The sequence below is a fragment of the Girardinichthys multiradiatus genome, chromosome 23 (genome assembly GCF_021462225.1).
Source record: "Girardinichthys multiradiatus isolate DD_20200921_A chromosome 23, DD_fGirMul_XY1, whole genome shotgun sequence".
Taxonomy (NCBI): domain Eukaryota; kingdom Metazoa; phylum Chordata; class Actinopteri; order Cyprinodontiformes; family Goodeidae; genus Girardinichthys; species Girardinichthys multiradiatus.
Window position 1 is genome coordinate 48,080,775 of NC_061815.1, and position 17,970 is coordinate 48,098,744.

Consider the following 17,970-nt stretch of genomic DNA (forward strand, 5'->3'; position numbering starts at 1 on the left):
GTCTGACTGAGTGAGAAACGTAGTTACGCCAATGATGATGAAAAGATGCTAAAATCCTGATGAGAGCAACAAAACTAAAATAAAAAGGACGAATAGAAACTAGTATCTACATTTGATTCAAATAGCTGTTATAAGAAGTTCATTAATCACAACCAGAACATTAAATCGAGTAAATTACATTTCAAATAGATTTAAAGACAAACAAAAATATCAATGCAACAGGTATAATTATGTTAAGGTTAAATTGGGACAAAAATAGTTTAGTTACTAATAATCAGTTATAAGCTAAATCAAAGACATTTCTTTTGCTTTTAAATACATTAGAAGTGCCATAAAACATATCAGTTTATTTAGACTTTGTTCTTTTTCCCATAGATTTTGAATTACTTTTACCCACATATACATATTTATTGAGAAGGTGCATTAAAAAAGTTGTATTGTTTTTTATTTATTTTATTAAAAGATGTTTTGCCTAGTAGATTTTTTACATATAAAAACACAAATGCACATTATTTTAATTACCTTATTAAATGTGTTGGAATTAAATGCATACAGACATATTTATGAAGCATATATTTATAATTTATTTTTATTAAATGTCAGGTTGTCATGTTTGTGACTAAAGCAGGCACTTTTGTCATTTTCATAACCTGTGAACACCCACAGCAGTAGCTTCTTCCAGGCCCAGTAGCAGCTGCAGGGCATTTTTTTCCAGGCTGCACTTTGTCAGGACCGGTCGACCAGAGACAACAGTGAAAGATAAGTGGGCGACTCTGGTGCCTTCTAGAGTGGCATCTGTTCCTGCCTTCATCATACCCGAAGCTCTTTTGTAGCGTGCCAGAGGAAATGTCAGACCCAGCGGTGGAACTCACCAGCAAACCCTTCACAGTCCAGTTGTCCAATGTTTATCTGAGCATTTTGGCACTGTTCTGCTTTAAGCTCTTTGTAAAGATTTCTCTTAATTTGCTCACATACTTCTATATAGTCCGTGGGAACCGTAAAGAAGCTGCCCGGATATCAGCAGAGTTCTATGACTATGGTCAACAACACAGTGAGTATCAGGAGAAAACCCTTTTGAACTTTTTATTATTTCTTGAAGTAGTTTCCTGTTTAAAACTGGGTTATTTGATGCACAAAAGCTTGTGAAATACAACCCAACTACCTAGCTGTGATTAAGGGACACACATGGGGACATGTTTGACATCACCTGTAAGGTCACATGTAAGAAGTCCTCATAGTTATAAATCAAGGGCACATACACCATATTTACACACATGATTCCTGTATTCACACATGAGCTATAAATACAGTTTCACTTATCCATTAACTATAAAAACCATAAATTATTGCAGCATTTATAAATTAGTTGCCCACTTTTCTTTCATTTCATGCTTAATAGTCTGTTATAAGTCCTGATGTTGGATTTTAAGCGAAGACTCGATTGGTCCAGCAGCTTTCTCCCTCTCTAATATAATAATAGAACACAGTCATGATATCCTCCTTGTCCCTCCCCCACACCTCATCCTGCCCTACTTTCCATTCCCAGCTATGCAGTGCACCCTGTCACACTCACACAGCAACCAAAACAACACTCCATATTCTCGGGGACAAGCACTGCGGAGACACATTCTGGGGCGAGACAGACACGACAACAACATAATCTGCAGCTATCGCTCAAAGGGAATACCAATTAGCTGAAGTCAGGGTATTAGTCATGCTCCTGTAGATACGATCTTCCTTGTTAGGAGAAATCTGTTTGATGTCTCTCTTTATGTCTGTATTTCAAATTAATGTCAGTTGAGGAAAAGACGCAGCATGAATAAAAGAGGAAACTTAGTTGATCATTATCCATAATTTATGAAGAAAATGGAGGAGGAGAATAACAAAAATGATAGTGTGTGGAATGCATCAGCTGTTATTCTGGATATTGACTCAGGTGTGCCTGATTGGGCGGGGGGGTGTAATTTACATGACACAGTACTTACAAATGGACTCTCGTAGTTCTGTCTTGAATATATCAAAAGGTTTCGAAAACCAATGCTGCTAAAACAGTATGTTCAGATGTATTAAATGTCACAGGGACATGTTCTTGTATAGTTCATAAAGCTTGTGTTTCTGTTCTGGAGAACATAACGCACTAAGCAAGGAATAAATGTGGGTAGAAAGCCACTGAATTTATATTCCTGTTGCAGGATCCTGGGCGGACCGCTCACCCCTTCACGACGCTGCCAATCAGGGCCGCCTCCTCGCCCTGAAGACCCTCATTTTACAGGTGAAGAGAACACAATCTCTCAGAGAGTAATGTGTCCCCTTATCTGCAAGCATGTAGGTCTTTTGTTGCCATCTCTTGTGCTGTTAAATTGCACTCAGTACCTTTCCAGACTCTCTGTCTGATAAAGAGATAGAGGAGTAGAAAGTGTCTATCAGTATAAGTCACAATGAGCTACATACACAGCCCCTTGCAAAAGTAATCACATCCCTGAAATTTTAGCAGTTTCTGTTACATTAAAACCAACTTAATTACATTTTGTTGAGATTTTATGTGATAGACCAAAACAAAAATAGCACATATTGGTGAAAATGAAAGAAAACAGATGCCTTTTTTAACACTTGTTTTTACAAATAAGAACCTTAAAATTGCCTTGCATATTTTTGGCAACCTTTACTCTCATACTACTAATTAAAATGCAGTGTAAGCAATTAAAAAAAGAGAAACACAGCAAATAAGGTGAGGGACAAAGTCAACAGAATCCCAGAGCTGCATGTGGCTCTTTAGGCCCTCCACTTTGGCTCAAAACTTTAGGCCAAAAATGCTAAAGAGTAGAACAATGTTTTAAAATGTAAAGGTAATTATTCTAAAATTGCTAGCTTTCCCAGGTATTTTCAAACAAAATATGCATAACATTTCCACAAAGAAGGACACTAATGGTTTTTTTTATGAAGTTATTTTTTTGTCAATAGGTTGGCAAAAAAATTAATATCCCATTGAAGAAAATGTATTTAACCTGAAAAGGACAATAAAATTGTTGTTCTTTATTTTTAAAATCTAAATGACTTTCAAATAAACAAGCTATTTTGTTACGAAGAGTCATGTTGCTATTATGGCTCTAAACTAATTTTGTTTAGCTGGACGAAGGTCAAAAATGGTTTTTGGGGCTGAAAATGATGCTGACCTCTGGTCTTCACTGACAGGCTAGGCAAGGGAAGCATTAATAAAAGAAGAATCCAGTGGTAACTCTGGAGGAGCTGCAGAGATCAAGGATTCTGGTGGGAGACTCTTTTGATAGGACAATCATCAGCTGTTCACCTTTACACATATTTGCTTTATAAAAGAGTGGAAACAGAAGCCATTGTTTTAAGAAAGCCTTAAGTAATGCAATTTGAGAATTGTTATATTCCATGTAGGGAGCACAGAAAACATGTGGGAGAAGGTGCTCTGATCAGATCAGAACAAAATGGAACTTGCATAATGTTGTGTGAGGTAGCAAACTAACACATCACCATAAACACACCATCCCCACAGTGAAACATGGTGGTGGCAGCATCATGCTGTGAGGATGTTTGTCTTCAGTGTGGACATGGAGGCTGGTCAGAGCTGATGGAAAGATGGATGGAGCTAAATACAACCAGAACCGTAATGGAAGAGTTTAGATCAACACATATGCAAGTGTTCAAATGGTCCAGTTTTTAACCAGACCAAAATCCAATTGAGAATCAGGGGAATTAGTTTGCAAAACTGTGATTGCTGGGAAAGGTAGTCCTACAAAGTGTTGACTCAGGAGGTCTAAAGACTAAGGTTTGCCAAATTTTTATGTTTTTGTTTACAAGCAATGTTAAAAAGTATGCATAATTTTCCCTCCACTTCTATTTCTTCCTACTTTGTGTTGGTCTATTACAAAAATATCCCAAAACCTCTGGTTGTAATGTGACAAAATGTGAAAACTTCTTGTATATGAAAAAGAAAAACATATTTTCTAATTGCTCCAGGAACTGCATAGGTCTCAGGTTCACCAGATGTTAAAGGTTGAAGCTGTCAAAGGAGGAGACAAAATACAATATAAAACATTCCTGTTTGTTTAACATAATTTACAGTATCTTCACCATTCTCAAAGAAATACTGGTTGGACTGGTAGAAAAATTGCAGTCTTGTTTTTCTACTGCTCACACACAGAGGACTGTGCTCCAAAGTGTAAGATGCTTTGCTCAAGTCAGACACATCAATGACAAATCCGTGACAACATTCTCATGCTAAATTATTAGTATTTTAACCAGCCTTCAGTTTGATCTTAACTTTAATTAGCAGACCTATTAATCTCTGGAGCTGAAGTGGGGCTTTGCAGTACAGTTCAGTAATCACTGAAAGCCATAATTGAGGATGATGGCTCTGTCTTGTATGAGGAGATAAGCTTTGATAATGTTCTTGTAATTCCCGTTGTTCACCAGCAGAGATTGACAAAGCGCGTCTGATGCTGGGTGCTTCTTAAAACTAATTTTCCCACTAAATCTCTTTGACTGCAGCTGTGCTCTGTTTCCAGGGTCATAATGTGAATGTTCTGACTATAGACCATGTGACACCCCTTCATGAGGCCTGTCTCGCAGACCATGTTGCCTGTGCCAGGGCGCTCATTGATGCAGGAGCGAATGTAAGTCACATTTTGGCCTCTTTAATATTGTCATTTTGTTGAGGTCAAATGTAATTTCCATGGATGGGAAACTCCAGGAGGGGATAACAAATGAGAGATGTGCTGCTCTCCATCTACAGACACTGTGGAGCGATTAAATCCCCCCCCCCCTCCTTCATTTGTTCCCCCTGGCGTTTGCTATTAGTCAACCTGCATTGTTAAAGATGAGCTAAAAATAACAGTAACAAATGTTTTTACAGGTCAATGCATCTACGATTGATGGAGTAACCCCGCTGTTCAACGCCTGTACAGTGGGAAGTGTGGTTTGCACTGAAATCCTTTTGGAAAATGGAGCAAAACCCCAGAGCCTTGTATACCAACCTTCACCGATACATGAAGCAACCAGCAAAGGTGTAACATGACAGAATACTGTGCATTTGAAAGAGAGCCTAAATCCATTATTACAGGGTAAAAAACTACTTTAGCAGGTCATAAGTTGTTTACAATCCATCAAAAATAAAATAAAAAAAATTCTGTTTTCTAGCTGAGAAACAGCACAAGAGTCAGCTTAATTTCCTTGATGGTCTGCAATGTTTACCATATCAATATTTCTCCTAATTGGCACTTACACTCACTTCCTTCTTTCAAGTTAGATTTATATCTCCTGCTCTGCTACAATACCCTTTCTAAACAACCTACAGTGTAAAAAATCCCAGCTTTAAAAATAAATGAACCTGACCAGAGAAGACAGCTTGGAGAATCATCTCCCACTGTCGCATACTGATTACTGTCTTCATGCTCCATTACTTCCAGGTCATTATGGTTGTGTTGAGGCCCTGGTGACTTGGGGTGCTGATGTGGACATGGACATTCCTCACCTGGGCACAGCGCTCTACACTGCCTGCGTCTGCCAGGAGCTGGAGTGTGCCAGGAAACTCCTGAGGGAAGGTTAGCTCATTTACATGTCCTCAGAGACAAACACAAGTCCTACGCATGGACACAATTAAAAGTACAACATAAAGGTGAGGATGTAAATCCTTACCCTGCGTAAACGTATTCTTCCAGAATAAAAAAAAGCCCCTGAATAAAGCTTTAATATGTAATGTGCTGAAACCTTCATTAAAAAAACCATTAAACTGCACATTTTTAATGCAGCTATTTTCACAGCTGTGATAGAAAAATGCTATTCAGTGTTTTCAAAAAGTATTTTATTATCTGACAAATCTGCTGACATGACAACTTTTAGTTCTGTACTTTACATATCTGGGCTTTATGGAGGTAAGGCAAGAAGAAAATACTTGTTAAAAGAAAGACACAAAATGTCTATTATGTCAATTATTTGTAATTTTCTCCAAGGCATGTAGGACGTGTGGAAGAAGGCGGTTTGGCTAGATGAGACTAAAATTTTACTTTTTGGTCTACATGCAAAACTTAACAGTGCCCTTTATTTTGAGTACATCTTCTCCAAAATTAAACATGGTGGTGGCAGCATCATGCTGTGGGTACACTCTTCTTCAGTAGGGAAACTGGTTAGAGTTGTTTGATGGAGATAAATAAAGGAAAAAATGGAAGAAAAAATAACTGGGGTGGAGGTTCACCTTCTAGCAGGACAACATTAAACATACAGCCAGAGGTATTATGGGATAATTTAGAGTTAAATGAGATCACATATCCAGCAACACTCCTGAGAAGCAAATTTTATTTACCGATCAACACTGGCTAGGCCATGGGTTTGTCTGTTAATAAAGTCCATTTCTCAATACTTCAAGTGTCACTGCATCCTTCATCTGACCACAGCTTTGTGCCTTTCCAGCCAACTTGGAAGAAGATAAAGTCCAGTCAGAAACTTGTGGATCTCTAGGGTTTAGATCACAGGATGTGTCATAAAGGTCCAGTCAAAGTTCACGCTTAAATTTAAACAATAATCTATGCAAAACTGTAATGTGATAAAATATAAATAGGTTTAAGCGGGATGAGTAAGAGAGACTCGTTAGTTATTCTAACTAATCAGTAACATAATGCAAACACAACGTATTGAGCAGTTTGATTTAAGAGTAACATCACATCGTCTATTAGCCAACTGCTCATGCCTTTAAAACTTGTTATCCTTGATTAAAAATTACAAGCTGAATAAGTTCTCAGGATTAAAGGATTTTGATGTTTAATGTAATGAATTTCTAACTGTACATAAAAAGACACAAAGACTTTTGAAGCTTAAAACCTAATGATTATTAGGGAAAATGATATACATGACCTTGTTTCTTATAATTATTTTGTGCTCCATACAGGTGCAAACGTGCAGAAAGGAAAATCCCTGGATTCTCCTTTACATGCAGCAGCAGAAAAGGACTGCACAGCTGTGGTGAAGCTGCTACTGGATTTTGGTGCAGATATTAATGCCAGAAACACAGAGTTTCAGAGGCCAGTAGATGTGGCTCCACCCAGCAGTCTAACAGAAGGCTTCCTGCTGCTTTACGAAGGTATGACTCATCCTTGATCTGTTGTTTAACTTGGTTTCAGATAAAAGATTCATGATTCTCTCATCTTGGTTACTTTTTATGAAGCTGTCATTTTTTTTGTCATAGCCACGCCACGCCTGCTGAGCCAGTTGTGTCGTCAGTGCATTAGGAGCTGTGTTGGCCGAGACAGACTGCACCTCCTTTCCCACCTTCCTCTTCCTAACAGGCTCAAGAACTACCTGCAGTACCAATGACCGGCACAACCAACAAACCCGAATGGACTCAATGAAAGATGCATTTAACTAAAAAGCACATCAGCACCACAAAAACTATTTTGGCTGTAATGCTATGGTCCCAACCCAGTATGAGGGATTCTTTAAACCAGCTACACTAAACTGACCCGGTCCTCAGCTACAGATACACCTCGGCTCTGAACTTCACATCCACTCATCATAATCATACATTTAATGTAAATTTGGGGCTTTTAATGAGGCAGTTTTATTGGAATGATTCGACTTCAACAGATTTCTAAGGTGCCCAAATTTGTACTTTATGTGGGTTTTCTCTAATCTACACAGGATCACAATTATACATACAGGCTGAGACATACATACAGCGGCCCTGATATTAGGATAAATGCCTGTTACAAAGTTGGAGTTGTGTTTGATGCTCAATATTTGACCACTCTTCACTCTAATGAGAAATGATAAATCTTATTTAAAACGGTTAATTTCCTGACACAGACCTGTCTTTTAGGTATATTTTTAGGTAGATTTCATGGTCTTTTCTTTCAATACACCAGTACCACTGGCAGCCAATCAGACCCTCAGAATGATGCTACCACTACCATGCTTGACAGTCGATACTATGTTCTTAGGTTTGAAAGCCTCAGCTTGACTCTTCCAAACGTTCTTCTTTTTATTGTAACCAAACAGCTCAGTCATTGTCTCATCTGAGCATACAGCTTTTCTCCACAACACATTTTGCTTGTCCATGCAGATAGCTGCAGATTTGGGTCCAGCTTGGAGGTATGGATTTTGGAGCAGACACTCCTTTGCTGGTGAGCCCCCTCTCAGTCCATGTTGATGCCAAGCTTGCTTCTCTCTAGACGGTGACACTCCTGTTTCAGTGTCTTCCACTTCACAATAGGGATGATTCTCGGTGGTTACTGCACTGTTCTTGTACATCTGTACCAACTTCCTTTCATTTAGGAGGGCAGTGTGAGTGAGGTTAGAGAAAGTTGGACACAAGTGGCTGTTCCAATGGGACAGTGACCCAAAACACACATCAACACCAGCTTTGAAATGAATAAAACAGGCTGATCATAACCTTCTAAAATAACTCAACTTCAGCTCTATTAATAATTCATAGACAATGTTTAAAAGCAAGGTCCATACAAGGAAACCAACCAAAACCAACCCATTTAAATGAGATCTTCAATTTCTAATAATAAGACTGGTTAAATACCCATCCAGAATTATGCCAGAACCTTGTTAATGGTTTGGAGTTTTCCTGCAACTTGCTATGGGACATTTATCCAAATTATTGGGTGAATATATTTAAGCCTGTGAGAATAATTCTGACCCCGAGTGGATTAGAGAAAATCCATAATAAATTTAAGCATGTGCTCCCAGTTCAACCTTTTTAAAACCACTGAGGTTTTATGTGTGTAAAATAAGAATGGTTGAAACGCTTCATTAAAAGGTCTAAATGACTGTGACATTCATGGCCATGATGAATGGATGTTAACTTCTGACTGGAAGTGTGCATATAGCGTACTGTAAGGAGGTTACTGAATGGAAAGAAGCTGCTGCTTGAACCAATTTTTAGGGGGTTCCTGGCCTATTAGTGTAACCCAACCTAATGGCCTTGGAAAGTAAATATTCATTTCTGTTCTGCGCATGTTTGATGCCTTGTTAGTTAAAGCAGCTAAAACCACAAGAGCACTTTATATTGGAAAATATGATTTTGAAAGTCTTTCATGTAAAAACACACTACAGTATACATGAATAGCTTTACTTTATTTAATATTTTAAGCACTCAACACTACTTGATGATTTAAAGTTGTTTTTAATTTTTTTGCATTCATAATTTCATGTTTATGTTGCCTAAAGGAATAGCCTTTATATAATACTGATTGAAGAATAAACATTTAACTGAATAATCTCATTAGTTTCTAGTCAGTCATAGATTTAAGAAATATGTGCTTTTGTATATCTGCTAGTCTTTAGAAGCAGTATACTTCATGCTGTTAACCTTTGATCCACCAGATGGCAGCAGAGGTTGAACCCCAGAACAGGGAAGTGCTTCGGTTGCCACGGAAACGGAAAAATATAAACGGCTGATTGAGGAGATGTTTGAGCTTTCTAAGACCTCAACGTGATTCTATGACGAACTTCATTTCATTTTCATCTAAGAAAAATGTCTTGCCCACAGAGTCATAAGACAGGACTGGGCAGAGAAGTTATGAAGTGGCTCCAAGCGCTGGAGCTGTCATTTTACCCGAAGAACCTGCGCAGGTACATATCTGTCGCCACACCTTTATAGTAACACCACAAAAATATGTGGATATATATGGATAGAATGTAAATCTACATTTATAAAACCAACTTTCCCATTGAAAGCTCAATAACCTTTCTAAGCAGAACATTTCTCTTTTGATCGGCTCTGATCGGAAAAAATCTGATTCATTTAGTGTGTAAAAACTAAGATCTCCCACAATGTTCAGTCCCTGAACACATCAATTAACAGTAGATACTTTTAATTTAATAGAAATTAAATATAGCCAAATTAAATATAGATTTTGAGGACATATACTTTCATGCATAAATTAGAATAATCTCTTGTAATTCCGTAATTCTCTGTTGGATTAAGAAGATTTATCTTTTTCAAGGCAGCTGGAGCGTATATTTCTTTTTCTCTTTTATGTGTTATAGGCTTAATATAATAAAACAGTCTGAATTGGTCAAAATCAGATATGGAAGTTCTAACCTCAAATAAAACCAGAACAGGTTATAACCAGTAAAAACCTGATCTGTGCATCTTGTCTTAAATTTCAACCAACCTTTAAAATGAACCTGTCCAATTTCGGCTCATTTTCAAGATTTTAATTTATGACCAGAATATTTAATCACTTTATTGATCAGGCTAAACCAATTCTGTTTTAATACAATAGCCAACATTTGTCCATTTCTATTATATTAATCAAACTAAATTTCAAAACATCTCCATGTCCAGAACCTTCTTCCCTAATTAACATTTAGAACCTACAAACTCAAGTCAGGCAATACCCAATACATCCAATAATCTGGTTGGTCCTCCAGAAACAGTAATAGACTTTTTGAAACTACTTAACTATTTAAACTGTTTCCCTGACGACCACAGATAAGATGTGCAGTTGATCAGCATCGATTGCCTCTGGTTATGCAGCTTGGCTTGTTTGCACATTTGACTTTAATAATCTTCAGTTCTTGCTCCCATACAGAAATAATCTCAACCACAAAACTGATGACAGTTTCTACTCATTCATAATACAACCCATAAACACATATCAACTCTATCGTTTCCTCTTGCACTTCTAACACGTAAAAAGACAACGAGGATGTCTCAAGCAGAATCTTCATTTAAACTCTAATTAAAACGTTTAGGTAGGATTTGGTATAAAGTAGTTATTGTTGTTAATATTTTACCATCAAAGAACATTTCATTTACAAATAAATGTGCTCAACCTTTACCTGGATTATTTTAATGGCTAATACTTAATTCCTTCCCTTTCCAGGGATTTTTCCAACGGTTACCTCGTCGCAGAGATATTTTCTCATTATTACCCCCAAGACTTTTCAATGTATTTATATCACAAAGGGGTATCATTTTATGCCAAGCAGCAGAACTGGAGCCGCATACAGCAGGTAAGAGTAAGTAAATATCCAGAAATATAACGAGCTCTTTTTCAGTTGGCAGGTGGCTGAAAGGTCAAACCTACATGCCAATATCTTGCTCATACTGCAATACACCAGAGATACAAAAAGACCATAAAATAGGAAAATTATAAATATGAAGCAACCTAAAAAAATGTTTAATGAGAACTTAATTTGACATTCTTATGGACTTCAGCTTGAAATTGTGATTGTTACAGTTTTTACAAAAGCACAAAATGAACCTAAAGAAGGAAACAGTTGATGGAACAATGCACAGTAAACCAGGAGCAGCTGAGCTGTTGCTGCTAGACATTTACGCCATTTTAACTAATCAAAGGTAAGATAAGTCATAATTAATTACAATGTTGCTCTTTAAATTTACAAGAACAATTGTTAAAATGTTGGAAATGTAATGCATGATTAGCTGTACTTGTTATCTTAAATGTTTGACTTTTAAAGATGCAATTTATAATCTTATCAGCCACAGAATCTTTGCTTGGTAAAGTAAAAACAGCAGATAACAGCAGACCAACAGTTTAATCTCTTTTCAGTGTCACTGACATTCAGCGTCTGGTGTCACATTTCACTGATCAGGGGTACCAGGAGCTGCTGCCCTCGCTGGCTCGTTCCACGGCGTCAAGGGCCGTCAAGAACAATTTGACAACAGCAAAGATCATGGCTCAGCCAGACATGAGCACAAACCCAAGGAAGGCACAAATCATCGTCAGCAGGCACATGGAGCACAGAGCTGCAGAGAGGTCTCTCATCCCCGGTGGGTCATTCAGGGGTCATCAAGTCTTTCTCAATCTTTTAGATAAGATTTAAGGTTTTGTAGCTTTACCAGGAGAGTAACACAAAGTGAAGTTTTCATAAGGTTTTCTTAAATATACGACACCGCACACAAAACTACAGCCCCAAAAACCAAGATTCTTCTCTGCATGAAAAAGCAAAGTTTTATCCTGAAAAATCCTGTTTGCAGCAGCAGATCCGTGGCCTTTATTCTCATGAATACAACACCAAACAGCACATTTTCTTAGCCAAGAAAGTTCAGTGACAGTCACCACTATCTGGATGGTCTGGCTGTTGATCTCCTGGTTGAGATATTTAATGTAGCCAATGCTTGAACTGTGGGGCATGCTCCACCTCTCGTTCTGCAACACAACTAATTATTAATAACAAGAACTAGGTCAGTGCTGCAGATGTGGGTACTAACTTGTTACATTTACTTGGTTACATTTACTTGAGTAAACTTTTTAAAACAAATGAACTTCTATAAACAGTTTTACTGCACCATACTTTGTACTTTTACTTGAGATGTATTATTTTGAAGTTCCCTGACTCTTAAAATTGTTGGCCAATCTGCCATGCCTTAATTTGTTATTTTGAAATCTTGTTATCTTGTTATTTATTTCTGTTGTTTCTGTTTTTAAATTTGTGTCTTTGAAATGCAAGAATTTGCAGATAATGTTGTATTTTTGTCTGTCTGAGTACATATTTTTTACAAATTTAATCAGATCTTACGATCAGTTACTCAGTACTTGAGTTGCCTATTGGCCGAAGACATTGAATACTACTCTGCCCACCATCTGTCAGTATGAACATATGCTTATTATATTTACATTACCGGTCCAACGTTTTAGACACACTTTCTTATTTGATGGTTTTCTTTCTGTTTATGCCTACTTGCATTGTAGGTAGATTATCACTGAAGGCATCAAAACTGTGAATGAACACATATAGAATTATGTAGCAAACGTAAAATTGTAAAATAACTTTAAATATGTTTGTATTTTAGATTTGTTTAAGTAGCAGTGATGTTTGCTGTGATGGCTGAAATATTAACCTTTGACCATCTCTCAATGAACCTCTGAAAAATTCTTTCAAGACTCTTCGGAAAACCATTTTAGGTGACTACCTCATGAAGCTCATGGAGAAAACACCAAGAGAGCAAAGCAGCAATCAAAGCAAAGGGAGGCTATTTGGAAGAATCTAAGACATAAAAATGTTTAGAGTTATTTCACACTTTTTGTTTACTACATAATTCCATGTGTGTTCATTCATAGCTTTGTGGCCTTTGGTGAGAATCTAAATCTCCCTAAATAGTCATAAAAATAAAGAGACCCATTAAGTGAGAAAGTGTATCTGAAACTTCTGACCGGTAGTGTATATGCTTAGTAAGTGTTTCATTAACTGATAAAATATATTTACTTCATTGGACAGATCTAGTTTCTTTTTTTTTCTTTCTTTTCCAGATTCGTCAACATGGGGAAGAGCTTCCATTTCCTTTAAGGAGATAAAAGTGAACCAGCCTGTCAAATGTTCACTGGTGAACCACCAGTAAATAGAAAACCTTTCTCAATCACCGCATTACAACATGAACATTAATTAATGAATGTGTTGTCATAGCCTCTTTCCACACTTATGTTGAAGAATGGTTGTTTTAGTTGTAAAATAGTCAAAAAATATACGATTGCATGTTTTGGTTATCTTGTTATATTCGTGTTTGAGGTGTCGTTTGTACCAGTAGATGGCAGCATTGTGCTATACGTGAAACTTTGAGAACAGCCGAAAGAAAACAACTGGACATAAAACAGTGCATGTTGTCTATACATTAATCTGCACTTTTGCTCTTCTTATTGAGCCATGGGAGTTTATGCAAAACACTTTATTCATAATTGTCATTTTAAAAAGGATTAATTGAATATTTGGCAGTTAATTTTATACACTTCACCCACCCAGCTACACCCACCTAAATCAGACAATCAGTTACTTAATTGGTGTACATAAAATAAAAAATATTGCTAATGCTTTTCTTTTTTGTACAAAATTCTGACTTTTAATCCAATTCATGTTAAATTGTATACTATCCAATCCAGTCCAGATTCATTCAGTGCAATTCCCATGAAATTCATTACTGCACAGTTACATTTAGAATCTGGTCTAGCAGTTATATGCAGTCCATCCAATTATAATGCAATGCAGTTATTTTTAGTACATCAGAATGCCAACTATTACAAAACTTTCTGAGGAAACCAGCAAATTTCATTGAAGGTTTTGTGCAGTAATCCCCCGTCCTAAGCCCGAACAGGCCAGCATGGAGGAAAACAACAAGAAGAAACCTCCACGAGATCCAGGCTCATCAACTGCTAAACCAAACTTAAGACTAAAAAGCATTTAATGTTATTTAGTCTACGTACTAATAAAAGATTTCTCATTGCAACTTATCACATGTTTTGACAAATCTCTGTGTTTCATATAAGGCTGTGATTTAAGCTAATAACCTTTGCACTATTTAAATTTTGTCACATTATAATATCCAAATCTTTGAATACCTCCTAGAGCAATGCATAATCCAAAAATAAAAAGAGATATGGCACAACTGCAAACCTACCAACACATGGCCATTCATCTAAAGCCCAATGGTAACTCTGTAGGAGCTGCAGATTTACACAGCTTAGGTGAGTGGGTCTGTCAACAGCAAAATTGTGCACTCCATAATCTATGCAAGAGTGGTAAAAAAAAAAAAAAACACAGTTGAAAAAAAGCTATCAGACATCTTGTTTGTCACAAGCCATGGAGGGGACACACTGTAAGAAGGTACTCAGCTCAGACGAGACCAAACTGAACGTTTTGATGTTCACATAGAATTCTATGTGTGCAGGAAAACTAGAATTAAACATTACTTTGAGCATTCCCTTTCTCTGGTGAAACATGGTAGTGGTAGCATCATGCTTTGGGAATGTTATTCTTCAGCAGGTACAGGGAAACTGGTCAGATTTGGTGGAAAGATAAATGGAGCTAAATGCAGGACAATCTTGGAAGAAAACTTGGTAGAGGCTGCAGAAGACTTGAGACTGGGTCAGAAATTGTCCTTCCAGCAAGACAGCAGCCCTAAACAAACAGCTACAGATGCAATCAAATTGTTTTGTTAAAATCATATGAATGTCTTAGAAGCTAAAATTTAAAAATAAATAGTCAAATGAATAGACTCATCACATAAGAACTTGTATGTAGTTTAACACTCCTCTCTGCAGCTTCTGTACTGCTACCCACCCATTACCCTATTAAGACAGTGTCTCGCCTATGGCCAAAATTGAATAGATTAAAAAATAATCTGAAAGGAGGAAATCAGGAAAATCTAATAAAAATAAACAGAACTCAGACCGAAAAGAAAAATAAAACAATTAAATGTTGCTTACTGAACATAAGATCTCTCTCTTCAAAGACATTGCTAGATAGTGACCTGATTTGTGACAATCAGATTGATTTATTTTGCCTCACAGAAACCTGGCTGCAGCAAGAGGATTATGTTACTATAAATGAGTTAACTCCTACTAATTATTTAAATTTTCACATTCCTCAAAATACTGGGCGAGGAGGAGGAGTAGCAACCATCTTTCAGTCCGATTTATTGATTAGCCCCAGACCAATCAATAGCTACAACTCTTTTGAATATTTAATCCTTAGTTTTCCTCATCCAAATTGCAAAGCACTAAAACCTCTTCTGTTTGTTTTTTTGTACCGTCCACCAGGCCCTTACTCTCAATTTTTAGATCAGTTTTCAGACCTTTTATCTGGTTTAGTGTTAAATACAGATAAAGTTATTATAGTGGGGGATTTTAACATTCATGTTGACACTGAAAGTGATAGCCTACATATAGCCTTTAATGCTATCTTAGACTCAATTGGCTTTGATCAAAACATTAACAAACCTACCCACCTTTGTCTTCATTCTCTGGACCTTGTGCTGACATATGGCATTGAGTGTAAAGACATAACAATATTTTCTCATAACCCTGTCTTGTCTGACCATTTCTTAATAACCTTTGAGTTTAATTTAACCGAGTACTCCACACCTGAAAGAAAATTTCATTATAGTAGATCATTATCAGACGATGCTGTAACAACCTTTAAAGAATCTGTTTCACTTTTAATTTCCTCATTATCACTGAAAAGCACAGTAGAGGGCAATAATTCTGTTTCTTCCCCTTCACAAATTGATTCTTTTGTTCATAGTGTTTCTTCATCATTGCGTGATGCATTAGACAATGCAGCCCCCTTGAAAAATAAGGTAATCATTAATAGGAGGCAGGCACCTTGGTTTAATTCAGAGCTGTGTACTTTAAAGCACAATGTTAGAAAATTGGAGAGAAAATGGCGCTCTACACACCTAGAGGATTCCTACTTAATCTGGAAAAATAGCCTACTGTTGTATAAAAAGACACTTCGCCAAGCTAGAACAGCTTATTTCTCATCATTAATAGAAGAGAACAAGAATAATCCTAGGTTTCTCTTTAGTACAGTTGCTAAACTTACACAGAGTCATAGCTCTGTTGAGCCATCCATTCCCTTAGCTCTCAGCAGCCATGACTTTATGGGATTCTTCTTAAATAAAATTGATTCTATTAAAAAGAAAATCTTTGACATACTCCCGAAGATGATTACTTCATCCTCAGCAAGTGAGACAACATTGGAAATAACTGCAGAACCTGATTTGTGTTTGGACTGTTTTGATCTTGTGAAGCTTCCTGAGTTATCAGAAATATTAGCTTCATCTATACCTTCAACTTGTATGTTAGACCCAATCCCAACCAAATTATCTAAGGAAGTGTTCCCTCTGATTACCAGCCCCATTTTAGATATGATTAATCTATCCTTAGTAAATGGATATGTACCACAGGCTTTTAAGGTAGCTGTAATTAAACCTTTACTTAGGAAATCTTCGCTTGATCGAGATGACTTAATAAATTACAGACCTATATCCAATCTTCCATTCTCATCTAAAATTCTTGAGAAAATAGTTGCTAATCAAATGTGTGAGCATTTACACAGCAATGACCTGTTTGAAGAGAATCAGTCAGGCTTCAGAGCTCATCATAGCACTGAAACAGCTCTGCTGAAAGTCACTAATGATATTCTTATGGCCTCAGATAATGGACTTGTGTCTGTTCTGGTTCTGTTAGATCTCAGTGCTGCATTTGATACAGTCGACCATAATATTGTCTTAGAAAGGCTGGAATATGCTGTAGGGATCAGGGGAACAGCGCTAGGCTGGTTTAAATCTTATCTGTCTGACAGATTCCAGTTTGTTCGTGTAAATGATAAATCATCTTTAAACTCCAGGGTTAATTGTGGAGTACCACAGGGTTCAGTACTTGGGCCAATTCTCTTTACTATATATGTGCTTCCAATAAGTCAAATTATCAGGCAGCATAGGATACATTTTCACTGTAACGCTGATGATACTGTTGGAAAATATTTAAAATACTTAATAGGGTCTGCATTGCTAAGCTCAAGTTAGGTTTAATAATGTGTGAAATGAAATGTACTGTGTAACTTAGTGGATTGCTCAAAACAGGTGTGTGTGTTTGTGTGTCTGACTTGGCTGTGGTCAGCCTGGCACCAGTGAAGATTTTTCTGTACATGTCTCAGATAACAGCCAAAAGTAGAATAACAGGAATGTTGTGAAGGTCTGAACAGACAGCTGAATGCCAGGTGTAAGAGTTCAACCAGACACTCAGCTAAAAATATGTGTTATTTCTTTGTAATTGTACACGCCTTGCTTTTGAATAAAAACCCTGTCTTTGGGGAGGAAAAGTCAGAAGTGTTCTGGTGACTTAGCTGGAACATCTCTCCTCCGGTGTGGGCAAAAGAAACTGTGCAGACTCTGTGTTATGTAGCTTTACCAAAACAAACGAGCACGCAGGAGTTTCTGGGGAGCAACTCCAACAACTTGGTGACTCCCGACGTGATTTGGGAAAAGCGAGGACTTTCGGCTAAATTAGAACTTCACCAAAAGACTCTGACACCGGGTACCCCCGCACTTCTTACGAGGTAAGCAGAAACCTGTTTAAACGAACTCTGCACTTTTGGCATTGTCGATAGGCCTAAATTATTGATGTCAGATGTCTGAGTAAGTGAAATGTTCTGCTACATTTAAAACATGTAAAGTAATGCATTATGGTACCGTAA

The 17,970-nt window shown here is 37.1% G+C and overlaps 2 protein-coding genes across 2 annotated transcripts; both read left to right on the forward strand.

The window, feature by feature from the left end:
• Positions 1-677: 677 nt before the first annotated feature.
• asb5a (ankyrin repeat and SOCS box containing 5a) lies at positions 678-9,253 on the forward strand. The gene is made up of 7 exons (XM_047352813.1): positions 678-1,051; positions 2,193-2,272; positions 4,536-4,643; positions 4,883-5,033; positions 5,436-5,570; positions 6,911-7,102; positions 7,208-9,253. Exons 1-7 carry the CDS (start codon positions 847-849, stop codon positions 7,333-7,335), a joined length of 999 nt encoding a protein of 332 aa, XP_047208769.1. The 5' UTR covers positions 678-846; the 3' UTR covers positions 7,336-9,253.
• A 121-nt stretch (positions 9,254-9,374) lies between these two features.
• On the forward strand, positions 9,375-14,225 carry spata4 (spermatogenesis associated 4). Its single transcript, XM_047352814.1, has 5 exons — positions 9,375-9,600; positions 10,860-10,989; positions 11,217-11,335; positions 11,550-11,770; positions 13,251-14,225. The coding sequence occupies exons 1-5, from the start codon at positions 9,503-9,505 to the stop codon at positions 13,337-13,339; spliced, it is 657 nt and encodes a 218-aa protein (XP_047208770.1). The 5' UTR covers positions 9,375-9,502; the 3' UTR covers positions 13,340-14,225.
• Positions 14,226-17,970: the final 3,745 nt, after the last annotated feature.

What these genes read in the sequence shown, in the direction of transcription:
- spata4 (XM_047352814.1), top strand. Translation starts at nt 9,503, where the DNA reads ATGTCTTGCCCACAGAGTCATAAGACAGGACTGGGCAGAGAAGTTATG. An exon ending in TACCCGAAGAACCTGCGCAG is followed by an intron (nt 9,601 to 10,859) that starts GTACATATCTGT and finishes TTCCCTTTCCAG; the next exon opens with GGATTTTTCCAACGGTTACC. An exon ending in GCCATTTTAACTAATCAAAG is followed by an intron (nt 11,336 to 11,549) that starts GTAAGATAAGTC and finishes ATCTCTTTTCAG; the next exon opens with TGTCACTGACATTCAGCGTC.
- asb5a (XM_047352813.1), top strand. Translation starts at nt 847, where the DNA reads ATGTCAGACCCAGCGGTGGAACTCACCAGCAAACCCTTCACAGTCCAG. An exon ending in TGAAGACCCTCATTTTACAG is followed by an intron (nt 2,273 to 4,535) that starts GTGAAGAGAACA and finishes CTCTGTTTCCAG; the next exon opens with GGTCATAATGTGAATGTTCT. An exon ending in TCATTGATGCAGGAGCGAAT is followed by an intron (nt 4,644 to 4,882) that starts GTAAGTCACATT and finishes ATGTTTTTACAG; the next exon opens with GTCAATGCATCTACGATTGA.